This window comes from Antrostomus carolinensis, unplaced genomic scaffold (assembly GCF_000700745.2).
Source record: "Antrostomus carolinensis isolate BGI_N321 unplaced genomic scaffold, ASM70074v2 scaffold837, whole genome shotgun sequence".
Classification (NCBI taxonomy): domain Eukaryota; kingdom Metazoa; phylum Chordata; class Aves; order Caprimulgiformes; family Caprimulgidae; genus Antrostomus; species Antrostomus carolinensis.
This window is the reverse complement of record NW_010326406.1, coordinates 83681-107114: the sequence shown is the minus strand read 5'-3', so window position 1 is coordinate 107114 and position 23434 is coordinate 83681. Positions and strand designations below refer to the sequence as shown.

The 23434-nt window shown below is 34.8% G+C and overlaps 1 protein-coding gene across 1 annotated transcript in view; it reads left to right on the top strand.

The window, feature by feature from the left end:
• Nucleotides 1-1267: 1267 nt before the first annotated feature.
• Nucleotides 1268-23434, top strand: part of IGF1 (insulin like growth factor 1) — a 48373-nt gene continuing 26206 nt past the window's right edge. The window contains exons 1-2 of the mRNA XM_010171536.1: nucleotides 1268-1576; nucleotides 5907-6063. Coding sequence (XP_010169838.1) covers nucleotides 1514-1576; nucleotides 5907-6063 — 220 coding nt within the window. The 5' untranslated portion in view covers nucleotides 1268-1513. The remainder of the gene's footprint in view (nucleotides 1577-5906; nucleotides 6064-23434) is intronic.

The following is a 23434-nucleotide window of genomic DNA, read 5'->3' as shown; positions in this document are numbered from 1 at the left end:
CCGAGCCAACATGATCTCAATTGTTATTTTCAATAACACAGTACAGCTAGCACCTCAGCATGCAACTCTCACTTGAGTGGAAGGGAACAGGGACAAAATGCAATGTTCTGAAACAGTTTTTATGGAAACCATGCATTGTTTGTGGCATGTATTTGGTCTCTGGAGCTGCAGTCTTGTTTAATCATCTATTTTTAAATACCATCTTCCAAAACCAAAGGATAACAAGTACAAATTGTATCTATAAAACAGCATCACAACTTTATTCTCAATAGCTAAGTATTGAAATGCAAGCATACATCATAAATAGAAAAACAGCTGGCTTGGAGCACATTGCAAGCCACTAGCACAGTTGAGGGATTTGAATGACATCATAACCCGTGAGAGCATGTTGCTGGCCAGCTGGTGTTATTTATAATATACTCATAATTGAGGAAGAATAAAAAGGCAAAAGTTAGGTATTGCAGAACTAACAAAGTTGAATTATCTCTTTCCCAGTGTCATTTAAATTGTTATCAGAAAGAATTATGTAGATTACTAATAAAAAGGGGACAAATCACTTTATAATTAAAACAGCACCTTCAAAATAAATGTCATGGGAGCCCCCTAAACTGGGCTACTTGTTTTACTATATTCATAGTACTGTAAATTCTAGGAAATGATATGACTTCTCCTGTGTGCTTGCTAAAAGATCACAAAGCCATTTTGCCCTATTTACAAGTAGTGCACCACAATTCTGTTATTTTTAGCAAATTACAAACTTCTGTTTTAGGGTTAATAGCACAGAGAGTTGGAGGTTTTAATTGTTACTCAGCATATAGGCATGCCAAGTTTAATAACGTAAAGAAGCATTAAGAAAAAAGTAGATAACTGACTGCCTCTCTATACTGTAAATAAAATACCTGTGCCTCTGTGCATAAATAAAATATGTACGTATATACAATGGCATGCATATATACAAACAATGCCCTTATGTATAAAAGTTTTTATACACTTGAAATGCAGACACACAAACACACATACAAATGCACACACAGCTATCTGAAAGTTAACTAAAATACATTTTCTTATTTTTCATGGCAGCACAAGCTTTTTTGTCTGCTAACCGCTCTGTCACTAATTCACATTCTTTTAAAGGGAAAAAAATATGCTTCTGTGCTCTAGTTTTAAAATGCAAAGGTATGATGTTATTTGTCACCGTGCCCAAAAAAGTCCTTACTCGGTAACTTTGCCAGAAGAGGGAGAGAGAGAGAAGGCAAATGCTCCCCCAGCTGTTTCCTGTCTACAGTGTCTGTGTAATGTAGATAAATGTGAGGATTTTCTCTAAATCCCTCTTCTGTTTGCTAAATCTCACTGTCACTGCTAAAATCAGAGCAGATAGAGCCTGCGCAATGGAATAAAGTCCTCAATATTGAAATGTGACATTGCTCTCAACATCTCACATCTCTCTGGATTTCTTTTTTCTCATCATTACTGCTAACAAATTCATTTCCAGACTTTGCACTTTTAAGAAGCAATGGAAAAAATCAACAGTCTTTCAACACAATTAGTTAAGTGCTGCTTTTGTGATTTCTTGAAGGTAAATCTTTATTACTATTTCAAATAATTTTTTAGTTTTATTTTATTGTGTATTGTCTGTTTCTGGTTTGAAGAGTATTGTGCATTTTTCAATAACATTATTTTAGAACTGCGAATTATTTATAAATTGCTGAACATGCAATTTTATGTGATCTGGAAAATGGCTGTATGTAATAGTTGCAATTACACAGGTAACTGTAAGGGTAAACTATTGCAGTTACTTGTCTTAAATTTCACTTCTATTCAGAGAACTTTGCAATATTTCAGTTATGTCATTATTAAAGGGTCCAATTACATAATTGTATTCTTAATTAATGCTTCTGAAAACAAGAAGTTTTAGCTATTTTCTGCAGGTGCAGGGTTTTATAGGAAAAAAGGTATTATTCACATGTTAAGTTTCTGCAGTTTTGCTATACACAAGTAAAGATAAAATGTTCATGCTTTCACAGGGAAACTTTTAAAGGATGTTGTCACTGCAGTGATTTTCTGGCAGCATTGTAGCATTTACTTGTTTTTGTTTTCATAAATTAAAAGTAAATGTGAAGTTCAGTTTGTTTTCTACATTAGAAACCAGCTGCGACTCTTGCTGACCTTGCATATTTGTATAGCTTAAGTAATTGTACATAAAGAAAATGGAAATTCCCCTACACGTTCATCTCCAAGTTTTCCCTTGTAGGGAGGGCTGTTTCAGGAAAGTTTTCATGTAAAGTTTCATATTATGACCCTATAATTTCTACACATTAATATAAACTGTCTTTAAGTAAATTTGGCTTCAGTAGGTGCATTGACCTCTGTTTCTGTCAACTGGCCCTAGTTCAAGTTTCCCTTATCTGCAAATTTATATCCTTACAAAATTTTTTTTTCTTTAACATTTTGCAAGGAGTTATGCAGTTGACAGAATTCTCCTATTTTGATTGTGTAGGGCCTAATTATATTTTTAGAGTATCTTACACTTAAAACACACTTATTCCTTAATGTGCTTCAAAAGACCAGGTCTGTAATTGCAATGGATGAAACCACTCTCATAATGTATAAACGGGCAACCCTTTCAATATACCTAAAAGATGAAGCTTGTTTTTCTTTTTTTTAAGTATTGAGCAAGGCACTAAGAGACATAAAAGTAATATGTTAGTTTCTCAGCTGGTGCATCCTGCCAAGCTTCCTTGGAATCAATGGAACATATTGATTTAGGGTAGGATGTAGCCCAGATTCTCTTATAAAATTTGGCAGCATTTAAACTTTGATCCATTCTAGGGTATATATGCTTTATTTATATAATAATTCCTAGTGAATACTGTAATTACATACTAATTACATACTTCTACTGCTTGGTAATCAGGTCCATCAGCTATGTAAAAAAATGTAATTTTGAATATAACTCTTATTTTTTTTTCTATAGCATATGTTATCCATAAAAATGTTACCCCCTTCCAGATATTTATAATTATTATAGATGTTCTTATATGTTATTAAAATGACCAAGCATGTGAGGAATTCTTCTGCATAACTTATGCCAACTGGTAGTTTGTTAGATGAAGAGGGTTTACATAGAAGAACTAAGAAGTAAAAGAGATGTAGACTGCTCATATATGACATTCCTCTGTGGTGCCACTCTTCTGGACTATTAAAATTGGAATGCAGCAAAAGCTGGTTATTTTACTGAAAAAGGAGGAAATTCCAGCTGTGAAAATATGGTCAGTCATTCTATGCAACTAAAAGAAGTGCTTAACCAGGCTCATCCTGAACCTGTATTCAATTTCCAACTGTAATTAGATGCTTCAATAAACCCCACCCACATGCCAATGCGTTTTCTTTTAAACTCTCAACTTTCTAGTCAAACTGGTGACATTGTAAGCACCCTGCCTGTTTGTAAAGGACCTGAAGCAATATTGGATTACAGCTTTGTATTTTCTTAAGAATATTTGCCTCAGATATTAAGTGGGAACTTTGATTTTATCACAAGCATATTGAATCAACTAATGTTATGTTTAATTAAAATGAAACAAAGTTCAAGTTTTAAACTATGTTTTGGAATTAGTTTTTATGAAACAGCATTTAATTTAACAAATAGTTGATTAAGCCCTAGAAACATGTGAGTCTCTTTTTCCCAAAGTTTTTACTTGTTTGAAAGTTATTGACTGTTTTTAAATTTGGAGATAAAGTTAGAAATTCTCTGTGGTTTATACTGTGCAGCCTTTTTGGCTTCCACTAAAGGAAAACAGTAGATAATCTGTTTTGTTGTAGTTCAGTGCTGATATTTATCTGAAAATACAACCCAGCTGAGAAGTCTTGAAAAATACAAAATTGTTAAATTTATGTTTGTTTCTGGCCCAAATGTTATACAAGAACGAATTGTTAAATACATAATGTTCTTGTATTTGTAATGTCTTTCAGCCTTCTGAGGCAGTGTGCTAAACAGATTTCTGCTTTACTTCCTTAGAACTGGGAACCATCTTAAACTGCAGGTGTATCACATTTATCTTAGAAATACAAAATTATGGCAAAGGAAAAAAATAAATTGATGTTGTTAGGATATGGAATCATTACAGGAAATAATGTCTCATGTTATCATCATTCATTTATAATCTGACCTTCCTCCATCTGCCACTGAAGTCATGTCCATGCATTAAAGCTTGTTGTTTTTTGCTTGGACATGACTAAAGACTCTTGTGAACAGGAAATAATTATTCTTTCTTTTTATGATATATCATGGGATTTAGATTTGTTCATTATTTTCACAGTGGCAATATTGGGGAGGGAAAAGGGGATAAATTCTGACTTATTTGTAGATTTGTCACTTATTCAGCTTTGACTTAAGTTGAAATAGGAGACTCGTCCAACAAGGTGCTAAGATCCCTTGCCAAGAAAATAATAATCCTTAAAAATTATTGGCTAGAGAAGGCTCAATACCCCACTGGATGCGATCCCATATGAGCAGACAAAAGATAATTTCATCAGTTTTTCAAAAGTTCAGTGATAAAATAAGATTAAATGGTCCCCGAAACCTTGAAATAAACTTCAGAGAAGATTAATCATTTTGCTCCAATTACTTTGCACTAGTCTGTTAATACAAAGCAGTTTAAAGCCAAGGTTAACTGTATATGCAAGAAAGATTTGTTACTTCTTACCTGACTGCAATACTAATGTTCACCTTGAAAGAGAATGAAATTAAATGCAGATTTATACCTTTTGAAACTAGTATTTTCAGCAAGTGATCTCAATCAGTTCTGAATATCCACTAAGCACATTTTTCACTGTCCTGCTACTAAATATAAACAACTTCTCCTAGTATTTTTTTTTTTAATGCTATTTCTTTGACATGTTGGGTAAGATCTTTGGTTGATATAAATAATGTAAAAGGAAGTGAATAAATGGAATGAGATGCCTATTTATAATCATTGAGGATTGGCCTTTCTTCAATCATGAGTCTAGGAAAAAGAAAAAGGTTGTAACCGAATGGAAATGAGAAAAGAACTATCACCTCTGTGTATACCTCATAGCCAAACCTGACTAAGAGGATATAATGGAGGCCAGTGAAAGTATAGCTGCTTCCGTCAGGTAAAAATACAAATCCTTAACACCCCTGCTATTGCTCTTCTTAATTTCTTGAATGCTTCCAAATGTTAACTTGCTAGTAACAGAGGATTGTAAGAGTCATTTAATGTGGTCGCCTACTATGGAAGGTCCCACATCAACTCTTCTGTAACTTTGGCAAGTCTTACCATTAAATTTCTTTTGTTTTGTCCTGGTATTTCCCTTGTTAAGGGGCCTGGAGAGCCATGGAGTACTAGTTATGAACTCTTTTCCTACTGAGCCAAATTTCCCTCCATCCAGTTTACAACCATTTATTCTTGTGCCAGTGCTGTTCTTTAGTTTAAATAGTTCTTCTCTGTCATCTGCCACCTCCATCTCCCACAGTACATTGGCAGACAACTGCCATATTCCCTCTTAGCCTATCTGGTCTCAGATAAAACAATTCAAGGTTGTCTAGTCTTCCGTATTCTAATTATTCTGGCCTTCCCTTTGCTTGTCTATTGCACTCTTCCATATCCTCTTTTTGCAGGAGCAACCATAAATCATAGTTACTACAAGGTTCTCTAACTACGTGTGAATGTGACCCAAGAATATTCACCAGAGGAAGTAATCAGTTTACAAAATGCATGGACTAGAATACGTAGACGGTTGCAAAATTATGGTGAGGCATTTCCTGATACTGTGTTTATTGTTTAATTAATTACAGTACATATGCATTCTCAACCCACAAGGGTGGTACAGGAGTAATTTTCTTTAGTACTTAGGAAATTCTAACACTGCTTTTGATTCCTTGGCAGGTGAAGATGCACACTGTGTCCTACATTCATTTCTTCTACCTTGGCCTGTGTTTGCTTACCTTAACCAGTTCTGCTGCTGCTGGCCCAGAAACACTCTGTGGTGCTGAACTGGTTGATGCTCTTCAGTTTGTGTGTGGAGACAGAGGCTTTTACTTCAGTAAGTCAACCCTTTCTTTCATTCACCTGCTAAACATTTCCACGTAATCTGTTGGAGTTTGCAACTGCTCTAAGTGAGCTCAAAAATGACCAAACCAGGCTGCCAAGTATGAATAGCATCCTCCATCTTGGAGATGCCCAAGTCTTCAGTGCCCATGAATTCTCAGTAAAGAATAGAACTATGCCTGTGTTCACCCTCTCTGGGTTTCTGATGAATTTTCCTTTTCAGACATGTTGTTTTTAACCACTTTCCAGCTGCTACTATTCCGCCTGTTATATTACTGCTTTCTGCTGACCTGCCACTGAAGTTAAATGAATGAAAGCACATACTACACCTAAGACATTCATGACACAGAACTGCATATACCTGTTATGTCAGACTACTCATAAGCACTTTAAGTATCATATTAAAAACACACTAAGCTTCAATATCAGGTTTGGAAAAAAAAAAAAAAAACAAAGCTGGAAGGCAGCAAGCAGAAATTTACCACATCCAAGTACCCATATGCTTCATCAGTTAAATACAGGTGAAGGAAAATTCATGCATGGTGAGTTAATAAAGATTAACACCAGCACGGACAAGAAATAAAATTAAGTGTGCAATAGTGTGAATGTATTAGTACTCAAATAACTTTTTGGAGCAAGATGTACACTTTGGAAGTAAACATCACAACATTTTTCCTTTGCTGTGTTTTGGACTGTGCAAAGCTGGAGTAGTTAAATAAGTAACTCTTTTATCTTAGTACCTTCTTACAAGTGCTGGCAAGATCAAGAAATACACAACTTGTAAATAATAGAAATCTATTTCTGATTTTCAGCTATTTGTTACTCAAATAACATAAAAGTAATTAAACTTTTAGCTTGGAATATATTCATTTTAATTTGTTAATATATTTATTCAAAATATGCAAGAAATTGTGCTTTTAGAGCCCCTGAAGTTAATGTTTACTTTTAATAATAATAACATGTGCTTGTCTGAAGTCACTTCTCCTTCAGGGCCTCAGTTACCTTTCCAAACAAGAATATAACTAAGAAAAGGAAATACAGGCTGGTTAAGCTATAAAGTTAAGAAATTAACTGAAGGGTGGAGTTTTGGTTTTTTTGTTTGGGTTTTTTTGAGGTCTAGCTTTTTTTTCTTTTACTTTTGTAATCCTCATTCTATCCTAATAGTTCTTGCCTTCTAAGCTATCACTTTTGTTTTTCTGATCTTACTCACTCCCTTCCTATTCTTTTCTGTTCATGGATTATTGCTTTCAATATTTTTCTTCTTGTTTGCAATAAAAATTGAATTAGGAAAATCCAGATTCTTGCACCTTTAATTTACAGAAAATCCTGATTTCCTTAACATAGAAGCTGCAGATATTTTCACTATCTTCTTGGTACTTTCTATTAAAGTTTATCTTTGAAACTAGGACCTTAGTTTCATATATGCAAAGTAATTCACTACAGAACCCTTCTTTTCTGTATTTAATGCTTTAGTTATCGTTAATGAGCATTCTGCTCCAGGGTGCTATATAACCTATCATTCTGGTGCTAAACGTAATATTACAAATACTAGAATAAAGGAATTTACATTTTTCTACCAACTTTTTATGTATCCATTTGAACACCAAAATCTGTTCAATTTATCAGTAGCTGAGTTACATTTAAGGAGTTATTTGAGTGTCCTACAAGTACTTTCTCTTTGTGGTTGGAAGGAATGTAAAGGAAGACTTTCATCTCCCCCTCTAGTTTCTGCAACAATACACTGCATCCTTAAAACAGCATAGCAATATTTTTACTGTGCATGTATCTTAGGCATTTTCCCAGTCATTTTTCTCCCAGAAAAATATATGCTGCTTGTTCAGAGAATTATCACACTTGCTTACCATGAGAATGGCTGCTACTGATAAGCAATGGGACTTACCAGTTACCTGTACCATGTCCTTCAAGGTGAGAGGCCATGTGAAATGCTAATCATCAGCAATAGCTCTCTTAATTTTCAATCTCAGTTATTCTAAGGTTGCACAATCTGTTTGAAATTTCTACATTCCCTAAACTAGATCATCCTTACTTTAAAATACCAGCATGGTTTTCTGAAGTTTTAAAGGAGACCTTGCAATCTTGAGTTGTATCTGCTGTCAGTAAAGACTTTCTCTCTAGTTTTCTTTGTTGTTTTCTTACATTCTGAGTTTTCACTTGAAATTAATGTAACTGTTGACGCCATAAAGGTCTACCTTCTTTTCTATAGAAGACTGTAATGTTTTACTAATGAATTACCACCTGTTTTAGGAAGTCTTGAACTGTTGTAATCAACAGACTGCAATCGCAAGACTTAACAGGTATTTTATAAAGTCAATACATGGCCCTTGGATGCTAAGTAACATGTGTCCTCTACCTGACTACTTCTGATTAATGAGGCAGCAATTTAATCTCTTTCAGCCTTCTTATTTGTTAGTGTTTAATCTAAAATATAAAATTATAGAAACATAAATCCAGTAACACAGGTAAAACAACTTGAGATCCTTATATCAAATGAACTACAGGATGCAGCATATTACTGGAAGTTAAAATGTTCCTCCATTTCATGGGACTTTTCAAGAATGCTATGTCATTTACAGAAGTAAAACTCCAGTGAAATTTCATTGTGAAGAGAATGTCAATTTAAATTGTATTTTAGTTTAAGCCTTCTGTTATCATACTCTTGTTCCTATGTATAAAGTATTATCAATGGTAATGTTTGCCTTTAACTTGCACAGGAAATAGCTATGAGAGAAGTTTTTTCTTCCATCATTCTGTATTTCACTAGAGACTCCAAATATAAAGAATACCTTTTGGCTGAGGTGGAACTTCTGGTTCAGATTCAAGGTCAAAGCTTCTGACTATTCCCTGGGAGTTGTGGGTGGAAATGAAGATAGAAATAATTTAGTTACTTTCTGTGGAAACTCTGTGCTCCACAACCACAAGACTATATCTAAGGCAAGGACTGGAAGAAAAAAAAAAATCTGTTATGTAGTCTACTCTGCACAACATCCTAGTGATAAAAGGAAATTCTTTACAGCTTCTGAAGAGATGCCTCAGCTGGTTACCACACACAAAGAAAATAATTGACTTCAAGAGGAAATCAAATGTAGTTTCTACCACTCCCTTTCTTCATCAGGCAGAGTGTCAAGGAATATTTTTTAAAGGTTTTTTTTTTAGAGGAGGGTACTGCACAAATCCCAAAATAGAGCATCTGCTTTTCTTTGGTCACACTTAACCCTAGCCAGCACTGGCTACTTCCTGTTCAGCTTTTTCTCTCCTTTATTCCCCAGTGAAGAGCAGTTTGTTTCTACCTTTTATCTAACACCTCTCTAGCAGAACTCGTGCCACTCAAGTTCCTGTGTGCTAGCTTGTCAGCAGAAGTCAACAGAAAGCCTGGGCACAGCTACACAAGCAGTTACACTTAGTCACAATTCTTCTCAATTTTTTCTCCAGTCTCAAAAACTCTGGAGTCAACAGCCATGAAGCAAAGTGGGATGACTTTTAGTACATGGAAAGGTACACCATGCCACTGTCATTATGAAACAATGCTGAGGGCAGAAAATGTCAGAAAACCTGAAAGGACAAATTAGAGGAAACACAGAGAAGTGATAGCCCAAGAGGGTGGAAATTTTACTTCAAATAGTCTAGTCTTATCACAGGCATTTACTTTGTAGATTAATAAAAAAAAGTTGAATTTGATGGACAATCATTCATCTTTGCTCATGTTGTTTCCTGAGGACTATTATTACCGTGAGAAAAGAAAGCAAATTGTAGATTGCTCTAAGGAGAAAATGCTATATTATTTTTTGTCTAGTTTCTTCCCCTTTGAAAATACACCTTTTCCATTCCTGATAAATGAATACCAGTTTGACTAGCAATACGCATAAATGCCACTAAAAAAAAAAAAAAAATTCTTTATTTCCTTAGACCCTTTTGGTCATTCTAATTTCTAAAACTCAAGTCAGATGGAAATACTTATTTGAAGCCTTGGCAATCAATTTAATTAATTAAAAAAACCCATGGTTTTTTATGTTAAAAAAATGCTTTGGGCTTATGGTGAATCTTCTGAAGCATAACTTGCATAGAAAAGAAGCTGCTTATTTAGATACCTGACAATGGAGTTCCTCTGATTTTCTTCAGAGAATGGAGAATGATCTAGCACATACTTCCATATGTGAAAGGGTAAATCTCATAAAAGATATGTTTTTCTGATATCCAGCCTAATGCTCCCTGTGTCAACTGCTTTGTGGAGAATCATTACAGATTTTTACTACATTATTTTCCACTAAGGCAATCAGAATGTGTGCTGTTCTTGGGAATATCTGCAGCAGTGCACAATGTAAGATTATTGGTCTATAATAATCAGAAAATCAGGATAAGACAGTGAACATAATTTTGGGTAATCAAAGTTGTCATCAGATCTCGTTGCTTTGTAGAACTAAGGTATACATGAAGGAATTGCTGCCTTACAGAGGAGGAAATAAGGGCCATAGCAATAGGCAATTGTGTTTTGGTTCTTCCATTTCCCTTTAGTTAATAGCTTCTTGTTTACTCCTGGAAGTCTGCTTTTGAGATGTTATTAAGGTTTTTAAGCCTGACAAACCTATCAACATAATTACAGGAGATGGCATGGCACTCAGTTCTTAAACCACTCCATACCTGTAGGAGCTATGAGTCATTAGCTCCTCTCTGTGTCCCTGATTGAAAGGAATGTTAATGTTACAAGCCCAGGAGAGGCATACTGAAAAGCTGTTGTGGACGCACACAGCCTGTGGTGTCCGTGACAGTCATATGAATCTTTGCAAAGAAATGCTGATCATCTTGGCTACATTCACACAGCTAGATCTGAGAGTGTTCTTAAGTTCCTTAGTCTCACTGCATGCCCCATTTATGTCCAAATCCTGTATCCATGGAACTTTTCATGTAGTCCTCAATCTTTGTCCCCAGGTTCCTTACTTCTTACAGGAAAGCTAGCCTGGAAAGGAGCTAAAAGATAGCTCTGGCTTCTGGAATGATATCACTGTATAGTCAAATAACTGCTACATTAGTTTAGTGTGTGTTCTGTTGCTCCTGGTAGTAATCATTGAGGAAGTTCTCTGAAAATAAGCCAGTCTTTGAAAGAGTTTTGTCCTTTTTTAACCACATTAAGACAGGCTAGGGAATGTTCATAAAAGCTAACCTTAGTTTAGTGAGGTTAATCTTCTTAAATTACCTCTTTAATAATAGAGACAGAGGTTCTGTCTTCCTTCTCCATGGATCACACAGTGAGTCTAGGAGGATTTAGCCTCTAAAACACACTAAATTTAGATTTTGCAAACAGGTCTCCTCTACAGCTAGTTCTCAGATCACCAAGGGTTTCATATTTTTTCAACCTTTTCATTAAGAGGGACTATAGTAGTAATGATAATTTTAATGAGGTGTCTGGAAGCAAAACATTGATCAAAATTTCAGCAAGAAATATCTCTCCAGAAAGTCTCTACTACCAAAACCAAATAAGTACAGTTTCTGCAGAAGTTCAATTTATATGTGTCCTTATTAACTGTTAGAGATACTAGTGCTTTTTATGATGTTTGCCTTTATCTATGCACCAGACTAAGTTTCAAATTTGGTCTCACATAGCAGAAAGCTGTTATTTGACATTTGATTCCCTAACTGCTATATGTGTATTTAATACATTGTTTAGTCTCATGTTGGATAAAGTCAGTCAAAGAAGCACTTGGCAAGACCAGCATTAATTCTTGGCATAGCTGCCCCTCTTACTTTTCCATTGAATCTTAAATACCAAGAAAAACCTTTCACTGACTTCAATGCTGGCATCCACTTTATGCTATCAGCCAAAACCTTTGCATATAGACCTCTTCATCTGTTCATATTAATAATGCATTTGCAATATTAGTTCAACAGTAGCAAGAGTCACAAAGCAAATTATTCAGTTTAGCAGAACCACACAGACTCTTAATTAAAATCTTATGCATTAACTACTTGAGCATCTAGGGTAATCTATACAGAGTGCTCATTCGAAGAAGAAAGTTCATACGGCCATTTCTCTAGAGCTCATTTAGCACTTTAGTTCTTGTGTATGTTTCAAGACCTCTCACACCACTGAAATACAAATAGAGACTTAAAGCCATTTTCATTTCAGAGCTTTGATAAAAAAGGATGGATCTGAATTTGTTTGTTAAACTATATTTGAATGTCAATGTTTCCCTATGATACAACTTTACTTGTTAAAAAATATGACAACAAATGAAAAGGGGAACGAAATGTTAAGTCATTTCTCAGTCTAGAAATCAAGACAAAAGAAATACCACAAATGTATGCTTATTGAAGAATTTATGCTAAATTTATCTTTGGTAATAACCACAGGAACTTCCATGTCAAAAAGTAGAAAAAGCCATTAATTCGTACTTTCTTTGTGGTGCATTCAATGCAAAATGACTATGCAAGATATAGCTCAAGTACTGGGTCTAATTGTTAAGCAACTTAGGCAGAGGTTAACATGTAACTTTCAGAATAATAGGATAAATTGCTTTTCTTACTGTATCAAAGCAAGAAAAGTCAAATGCTATCTTCTTTTCAGACTTCTTTAGCTATTAGACAATTTACATAAACAAGCTTATCTTGTCCATTTAATCTGAGCAACCTTTAGGTTTAATTTCTGATTGCCTCTCCAATGTCAATTCCTGGTAAATTGGTTTGTAATTCCGTAGAAAACTTAAATTCCTACAAAATCAGAAACAAATCTGAGATGCTTGCTGTATTTTCTTATTGAACTCCATGCACAGTCCAATTTAGTATGTTTTTAATGTTTTTGGCTCTTACAAGACAGAGTGGAAGTTGTTTGCTTACCTCATGTTAAATCCTTTGCTAGTGAAAACTAGCTGCCTTTTATAAAAGAAAAAAATTAGGGCTCATAGCTCTTTTTTTTTTTTTCTTCCCCCCCCACCCCCCACCAAGGCTACAGCAGTGATTCTAGTTTTCCCATCTATGTAATGTAACTGTTCTAGAGTAAGAGAATGCTCCCAGACAGCAGGACCTCCTGCTTCCTTACGTGCCCATAAAAGTGTGTAAGCAGGGAAAGGGTGTCCTGTTAAAACACTTCCATTAGGAAATCATGGCTTACACCTGATTTTTTTTTTTTTTATATAGAACTATTTGTTTATGGTGTTTGTGTCTTTGTGTTGGGCAGAAATTTACAAAATTTTCTATCTCCAAATAAGTAAACACTTAAGGAACACCTCCAGCTCCTATAAAAAGCAACTTCTAAAGAAACTAAATATTACTGAAAATTGTCTTGACTTCAAAAGAGTGTTAATTAACAGCCATATCCTACTAACATAATGCCAAAAAGCTTAAATTACACACACAAACTCTGTATTTCACAAGTCTGTATTCTAAAGAATATTTTTAAATGTATCAATTATGCAAAGGTAGAAAAAGTATAAAATTTGTAAGAAAATGGTAGAGAAGGTATAATTATGGTTGTAGATCTGAAAAGATGAGTACATTCCTAATTAGCTTTGATGGCTGTGTGGTACTATATATAATAAATCAAATTTACAACAGAGTGATTTTTTTCAGACTTACATTAACTATACTGAAAGTTTCTTTTAACTCAGCCCATCAAAATGACTGGATAAGAGCCTCTACTATTCTAATGAAATTTTTACCATTTCTTTTTGTAAATCTTCATTTGTTACTTCAAGTTACCTGAAAGCTAATAAGGACATCTATTTCACCTGTCTATAGCAAGTCTAAATTGAATATATTTCATACCCTGAAACTTTTGTAGTCAAGTAAGATGTAATAATTTGTTTCTACATCCCCTGAATTCCTGAATTACTAGTCAACAGGTCTTCCATGAAAAAACTTAGTTTTTCCTACGTATTTCAAGTTTTATGTTTCTTTCCATTAAAGTTTCCAGCCTTTCACAGACATATTTAGTTTGGCAGGAAGAATCTGGTGACTCATAGACTGAAGAGATTTGAGAGCAAGCTACTGAAAATGTATCTAATTTCTTCTTGTGTAATTTGGGAGCAAGCTACTGATAGTATGTCTAATTTTCCTAGTTTAATCAGATGTATTATTGGCAAATACATGTCCCGAATAAAAGCCATGTTTATTCCTGAAATATATAGCTAAGATTAAATGCAAAAACACCATATATATTTGCTTTTAGAACACTTCTGGGTTTTGTAACTGTTTCTGTCATTTTGCTCTAAATCAATAGGCACTGAACACAAAGGTACTACTGAAGTAATTTGCATTATGACCCTACTTATATTTTGGAATTCAGTAATATCAAAGTATTCCTTACTGATATTTTTGGTAGTGGTTTTTTTCCTTCTATTTTTTCAAGGGAGGATAGAATTGTAGGAAGAATACATTAAGCTATTATACCTTCATAATTCATACAGAGAGGGATATGTGTATTAGAAAAACTCTCATTTTTATTTTATTTTGTTGACTGTATTGGCTTTTTCACCTCTTTTCAGACGGAAGACTTTTAAATTCAATTCTTTCTAGGCTGACAATCTGTGACAAACATAATTTTCATTTATCCACGTACAGACTGAATCCTCTGATTGATAAAGATTAAACAGAACTTGATCGAATGCACAAAAGGAGATTCTGGTTCAGATTCAATCCATCTACTTTTGGGCATGTAACTAAGGTATCTGAGTTAGGAGCCTATCAGTAAGAGGAGTCAGAAACTTCCAGAGCACTCATGAAATTCTGAATATCCCATAGGACATACTTTTACTTTTCCACTAAATTAAGCAAGGAAGCTATGGTAGTTGTATCCTTAAATTAGTTAAGTCAGTTGAGTAAGAACTCTTCATTAAGAACCTAAATTTTGGTGGGTTGGATCTATTTAAAAACAAATAGCGAACTTCAATGTGGAGATAAGGATGCACTCATACAGACCACATTTCAGATCAAAGCAAATCCAAGGTTATTTTAACTGCCATGGTATAACACAGTTAAGCAAAGACCCAGAATGTGCCTTATGCAGGTAATATAATTTAACGTTGCTTCTCCGGCCTTTAAGAACTCCCAGGCCTTAGTCTGGCTAAATGTAAATCCAGTTGGAGAAAGCACTCCACTCTGACACAGTAAAAGTAGAAGGGAGAAACTTATCTTTTCTTTCTTAATATAATAAATAGAATATAGTCTTACATGCTATAATAATTAACACTCCTTCATGTGTTATTCCTACATAACAAGACAAGGTGCACTTATCCATGCATAAATAGTTAAGCAATTTTGTACATTGCTGTTCACACAGCTTCATTTCTATTCCTATGAATATACATGACCTAGTAGCTTTTTAAGAAATTGAGACAATAATAATATATAAAACCTATAGTGACATCTAAATATCAGATATCATTAAATAAATATTTTCTCTGTTAGAATGCTGTGCCATAAAGTAGCATCATGGAGAAAGGACACAGGATGATGCTCAAGTACTATTTTGAGACACTCATTGATACAACAGGCATACAGTTTTGAGATACTCAGGCACTTTGAAGCTGATTTCTAATAATAGCTACTGCTGACATAATGAGCTAATTTATAAAAGCAATAATTTGACTGAAGTAAGACAGAACCCCACCTGAGTCTGTTAGCCATTCAATGAGTAGTATCAACAGCACAAACTTCCTCTACCTTGCTCACTTCAGTTCTCCCTTCATCCAAGGCAGTATAGAAACAGTACAGAACCACTTCAAAGACAAACACATTCCAGCATCTTCTCAAAAGTGATCCCTTTGCAGGGAACAGTAGTTGCAGTAGTTAAAATTTCCAAACCATATATGGGTGGTAGGAACTGTATTTTAGGTTGTTCAAATCTTGACAAACCTTTTTCAGGAACAGTATTGTTCTGAAGTAGAGTACAGCACTGAAAACCAGAAAGTATTATTTATATCTGCTATGAATAAATATGTATACAATTTAGCTTATTTCAGGGTACTCTTGATATTGTGCATTGTGCCATTCCCAGTTGGTCTGACTTGAGTGAAATGGGGTAGAAATGAGGGTAGTGTTTCCACAACATTTTCTCACTTCTCCTTTATGTATCGACTTCTGCATCTAAAAGTCAGGAAGGGTGATCTCATACGAGATACTCACATTAATGATTTTCATACACTTGTACAGTTCTGCCACTATTTCAGGAATTAGATACAACAGATTTAATACAGCTATCCCAAGATACAATCATTCCAAAAAGTGGAGTAGTCAAGATAATATGGTCATTCAAAAAATAATAGGAAGATATTTTTTTAGAATTTGACTTTTATCTCTCTTTTTGCAAACAATGGAATGAAATGCTACAACTGCAGCTCCAATGGCATTAAGTCAACTACTATAATTTTTGTTACATACTCAGTTTTTGAAAGCAGTAGGAGTTGATGGAATAAAAGACAAATATTTCCTATTGTCACTAAGATGAAGACTAAGAAAATGAGCAGAATTCATAAGTGCTGATATTCTTATTGTCTGTTGCTCTTTTCAAACAGAAATTTATACTCTAATATGAAACAGATAAAGCTCAAATCTGAGAAAAAAGGATCAATTTTTTTTTAATAAATCAGGCTTGAATCCCCCTCAAGAATCAAATAATCTGCAACAGATTTTGAATGTAAAACGATTATCTTTGAATTATGAAGCAGGTGCAAGTGCACTTGTTGGTCTTTTTTAGGATATAATATTTAAAAAACCCTGTATATCTACACTTTCATATGGCAGAGAAAAGAGAGACACTGCCAATGGAAAGATGATATGTAGTATAATAAAGAAGGGACAAAGATTATACCAAAGAAGGGGAAAATAATGATGTTAATAACCCAGGCTAGCCCTATCCAGGTGTTTCTTCACTTCGTAATCCACAATCAGGAGTCCATGGATACTTACTCAGGGTTATCTGTTAACTTCAGTTGGCTTTGGCTCTGTGCACTGAGGATAGTGTGAGTTAATTTGAGGAATTCTCTGTGCTCACTAAAGAAAACATTGATCATTGATTTTCCTAGGTCTTTTGGCCATAAGTATTATTGCACCACAAATATTTTCCCTTGACTGGATTCCCGCTGGTTTCTAACTAGTCATCTGTTTTTCCTAAGAATTACCAGCTGAACTTCTGATATTTTTCCTTCTGTATTATAAATATAGCAAATAGAAGTTCTTTTGAGCAATTAGTAGGTACTACTTGAACCTGATTTGAAAAGGGTTCACACACATCAAAAACCTCCTCATTTTTAACATTCATTCAAAGCAACCTGAAAAGTCCATGGTGTAATTTTAAAGTTCATGTACCATTCGTAGTACAAACTATTAAAAATTATCAACTCTTTATACATAAGTGTTTGATGAAGTGCTTAAATTGGCTTTGATTTTGTCATAGGAAGATGGCTACTTCTAAAAGACCGAACACTAACTTTTTGGAAGTGTTAATCTATTTTCAAAAATTAGTAAGAGTTTCATGAAAAGTCAGTGAGACCTTGGTGGCTCCCTAAGGCATATGAGGCAGATTTTCAATGCTTTTTAGGTACTGAAGAGGCAGATGGACACCCAAGAGATTTTTCAAAACCAGTCATTTATATAATTTCCACTGAAATCAATGATAGGTGGTCCTAGGCAAGGGGTTTTTGGTTTTTGGTTTTTTTTTTAAATCCTTCTAGGCGTATGCTTGTGTTTTCAGTCACCTAAGTATGTTTGGAAATATGAGTCAGGGTCCTTATCTACTTCTTTAGATTTTGCTTATGGACCTTATTGACAACTTGTGAAAAAGCTATCACTATTAAAAGCTCTTTAAAATAAGAATTGGCATAATGACTTGGCTTCCTCTCTGACGTTAAACATACTAATACGCTTAGTATGAAATCTTCTTATTTCTAGCATAAATATGTGAGGCATCAGATGAAAGCTAATAATTTCACAAGCAAGCTAAAAATAATGAAGGTTGAATTTAAATAAATATTCTAAGAAGCATTCTGGAACCGACTGTGGTTAGTAAGTACTGTAAATGCTACCTTTCTGCTAACCTCATTTGCAAGATGCCACAGCCTAAACATGAATCACAAATGATACAAGATAAAGACTGAACATGAGAAAAATTATAATCACTGCAGGAAGTTGGAGGCAATGCATATTTTATTGTTTTCTTTATCTTCTGATAAAAAAAAAAAAACTATTAAAAATCTCTTAGACTTCTTCGGGTTGTCTTATTTTGGAGTTTCATGTACTTGTGACTTAGACCTAGTCTCCACTGAAATAAGACCATCTGACAGCACCTAAATTACTGCAGTAATTCAAAATACATTGTAATATAACAAGTAAGAGAATATGCAGGTTTTTTAAAAAAGTATTATTTTGTGAAACCACAAATAATGCAGGAATGTATGAATTAAACAGTTTTTAAATGTGCTTAAATTCAAACAGAAGAGCTTAATAAACGAACTAGTGACTTGAACTGTGGTTCTAAGAATCCCTTAAAATCAGGGAATACTAGCCTTAATCTTGTTCACAGGCCGATCAGTTTTCCATTATGATACAGTTCATCACTAAATTATTACAGTCTTTAACAAAAAAATGTATCCAAAGTTATGCAGGATGCATACTTCTTAGGAGAAGGAAAAAATGATTCAAACATTTATTCTATCTTCACTATGTATTGGGTGGTCTTATACCCTACTGACTTCCAAAATCCAAACACTGCAGACAGTAAAAATTAATATCTTCCTCATAAACTCCTCCAAAGTGCTCATCATAGAAGTATTTGATTGCGACACGCAGACAAATATATTATACCCTACAATTTCCCAGGAAATAATCTGTTCCTCTAATCATTTGTAAAGTTATTTTTCCTAGTAATTGAGTATCCAACTGGAGATGGTAAGGATTAATATTTCAAAGTAATTTTAACATTTCTTCTAGTACTTTGTATGTTCAAAACAGAATACAAATGTTAATTAATTCAACCTAGAGATACAGTGAAGTAGTACCTTCCCTTTATACAGGGGAAAATGAAGAAAAGGGGCAAAAGCAGATTTTAAAATATGCAGCTGCAAGTGTGTCGCTCACTCAAAAGCAGCTTCAGCATATACTCTATCCTACCTGAGCTAACAATGCACTTTTGCCGAGAAAGCTGGAAATTAAGAGCCATTTAATCTTCCACTCTTTTTCTTCAACTCTAAGCACCTCTCCAAAGAATCATTAGCCTCTTTCTGCTTTCATTGGAGCAACAGAAATTTCCTCATCCTTTCGAGTTGCAGAAATTCCAGAGCAGCTGCTGTGCAGGGCAGCAGCAAAGCACTGACCAGGAGTAGTTTTTGTGCCAATGGCTGGTAATAAATAGAATTCAGTGCAGAATCATTTAAAATTTTTAATTATTTAAATCTCTTGGTCAAGAGATCTGACTTTAGATTAAAAATTTGAAAACAATTAAGAAAGAACATAAAAAGAAAGGTGGTATAGAAAAGCCCTGTACCTGTTCTTAAAGAGCTCATGAAATGCTGTGGCTGCATAAACACCTTAGAGTCACATGCTAATCCTTCAGCTGGAATAAGTGATTTCCTATCTTCAGTCATGACAACATAAATTAGGTTTATCCATTCATGGGTAGTCGACTGAAACTACCCACTGGATGGGAATTCATTCAAGTAATTTTTTGATGTGACTGTTAGCAGAGACCGCCAGTGCATCTCTCAACAGTTACTATATAAATGTAATATTTTTCACATACCAAGATTTGTTGGCAATGGACAGTAGTCTGCTAAATAAAAAGCCACTTTATATCTCATTTTGGGTTTTTTCCTGCCTTCCCTACTCTGCTTCACCATATTGTATGTAACACTTGGAAAACTGTTAGTTCTGAACAACCTAAACAGATAAATATGGAGATGGAAGGATGTCTCAGAAAACTAAGACCTAATTTGTATCAACAAAAGATTGTTTTCTTGCTGAAACAACTATAATTAGAAAAAAATGGTGGCTGAAGTAAGCAGTTGAAATCTGAAAGTCCCATTGTTTCATATTTCAAGCCAATACAGAAAATCCACCTTTTCTTTGAACCAACCCTACCTCTTTGGTTTGCATTATATCCTTGTGCCATGTTGAAAGCAGAGTCATAATGCTGTTTTAAAATACTGTTTCAAATTCATTTTAGACACATTTAAACTGCAGTAACTTAGCTGATGGCTGCTTGATTTCAGTGCAGCCAGTGAGAAAGCAAGCAATCCCATGACCCCAAGTTCACGGACATTGTTGGAAAATAAAAACAAGTGTTGGAAGGCCAGTGCTTTAACACATAAAGAAATATATTGAATACTTCAAAAGATATACAATTCTTAGAACTGTTGGACAGGCTTCTGTGTGTGAACTTTCCTGTCCAAGTGGCATTGCTAAATACCATGACACCAATCAGAGAGCTGACATCATGTTGTTGTGTAACTCATAACCATAGCAATGTCACTTTTAAAAATGCATTATATGTGGATTCAGCAGCTTAAAATCTCAACTGTGTCAGATGTTAAATAAAGTACAATTCAGGAGATATATTTTGAAATATGAGCTCTTTATATTTTTTTATAAGGGGAAAAGTAAATGTAAAGCTTGTGAGGCCAGTGTTAACACCGGAAGCTTGGATTCAGACAACAGACACAACAAGAACAGGTTTCATCACCAATATAATTCGTAATGATATGGTCTGGCAAGAGAGATAATCCTGATCATTTTAATAGATGACAAAAAGCTTGAGCTTCTTCATTACAAACGAGCCATGATACACCTAGACGTATGCAGTCAATAAATAGCATAATACTCCCAAATTGCTGAGTAAATGGTCTATCAGTCCAAGTTAACTTAGTATAGGATAGGCCCAACAACTATAACCAATGGAGAACAGCACGTAACAGAAACTGGGAATGTAATACTCCTTTTCTTCAAAACTAAGCACCCATCCAAAGAATCATTAGCCTCTTTCTGCTTTCATTGGAGCAACAGAAATTGCCTCACTCTTGAGAGATGCAGAAATTCCAGAGCAGCTGCTGTGCAGGGCAGAAGTAAAGCACTACCCAGAAGTAGTTCTTGTTGACAAGTGGCTGGTGATAAATAGAATTCAGTATTGCCAGGTACTAGTAAAGGGAATGACATCTACCTTTTGCCTCAATTGACATGCAGTAGGGAGTGTCTGGTGTTATCTATTACCTGCCCTTTTAGAATATCAGTATATTGGAGCTGTAAAACAGAGGCACTATGTTGGACTGATTGTCCTTTTATGTGATTACAGTCATTAGCAGTGGTGTAATGCAGCCATTGCCCTCTTGATAATTCACTGAGGAGACCACTAACACTGTCTTTATGACACATAAAAATATGAAATAAAGGCTTACTATACACCATAGCCTGAATATTTGAGGCCATGCTTTCATAAGATAACAAGTCATACAACAGCAACATCTGGGGCAGATTGGATTACAGCTTCTTCGGCAAAGATAAAAGGATGTGAATTACTCTGGTAACAAATAACAAGACCACCATCTGGTCTTTCAACATTTGGCAATTACAACTGCTACTTAAAGTGCACAAGAATTCTGGATGCGATTACTTCCAGTACCAAACCCACAGTCACTTGATTTCTTGATGTGCTGGATAGGATGATCTTGTTTCTAACCAATTTCTCATACGTATAGAAAATTTATTTATAAATTTTGCACCCATAAAAAGAAATGGTGATATGTTGAAATGTATGAAACAGCAGTACACAACTGTGGCTAACACAGTCCCTGTTTGTGCAATCCATTAATCTAGAAATAAAACTTCTGGATATTGGAAGCCTAATTGCTGTAAACTCTCACCTTTTATATTTCAAAGGACAGACCAAGTGCTTCTGCAGATAGGCAATGGATAAAGAATAGAGCAGCTGGGAGGACTACGGCTATTTCTAGCTCTGGGACTAACTAGCTTACATAACCTTGAACAAACCAATTTTATCTGGATTTATCTTACTTTCACCATGTGTGAAAATGAGGCAATGATGTTTATTCACCTTTTAAACTCTTTTGAAATTGCCAGATTCACATAACCATTCAGAGCCATTCCAATACTGTTTTTTTCAAAGCTCACCCGTATATAACTCAACCACTGGAAACATTAAAGTTTTAAAATAAGTGACACATTGCACTAAGGATGATAAATTATAGATAATAGTCTATCAGACTTAGGAAGACAGTTCAATAAATACAACAAAAATAGATTTGTTTACATAAGGGATACAAATTGGCCACTACTTTTAAACTAAAAGTTAATGTATGCCATATTACTGCAGAGAATCCCTCAAACCATTTTTAAACAATACTATAACAGTTACATAAAACTTAATGGCAGGTTAAGTAGATCACCCCAGCAGGCCCTCTGCTTACTGCAAGTATATGGCACAGAGTTCATAGGTTACTTGAGACTCATTCTCCCAGCCAAACGAGTCAAACAATAACACTTCCAGACGCTGAAACCCTTTTCCTTGGATTTCAGCAGAAGCAGATGTGGAGCTGACTACACACTGAATAAAAAGAATATTTTGAAAAGAGGATGGCAGCAAAAACATAAGCTAAGCTTGCAGTTTATCTGAAATCTTCCTTGCCTTTCACCTTGAACACTAGGTTTCTAATATTACCCTCTTCATCTCAAGATCAGTGCAAAGCTTCAATAAATCAGAAGCTCATTTCTTCCTGTGTGTTTCAGATTCCTCCGCTAAACAAATTGGTGCAGTGTTTCAATCTCCGTTTTAGTTTGGGGTGTAAGTTCTGAGTCATCATCATTTAATTTTCTCCAAGCCTCCAGCTCGTGTTTTCTATTTTTCTTCCTGAATGTGTCATAACAACTGAATTGTACCACCCCAGTGAAATGGTAAGGCCCAGCAGACAGCTGCCAGCAACAAAATACTGTGCTCTCACTCTAATTCCCCACACATTCCACTTTTCACATCACTTTCCTTACATCCTTTCAATAAAGTGGAAGAGCCTATTAAGCAATTTCTTTTCATTCTGCACAACATTTTGCCAATGCTAACACAAAGATGAGGCAATAAATCAAGAGAGTCACCTCAGAGAAGAGTGCACTTCCCTTGCATGCTCTTTTCCTAGCCCTATTTCTATCAATATTCTCATTAGGTTAACTTCCCTGAAGTCAATGACTTCCCTGTATGTAGGATATCTGTCAGTTCTGGGTCAATAGCACGTTAATGAACTGTGAAGGTGGTATTTTTCAGAACTGCTGGTAATTTTGATTTGGGAAAATCTGTTGAGAAAAGTTTTACTCTTTCAAATTTAATAGAAACACTGTTCAAAAATTTCCAATATTGATAGAAAAAA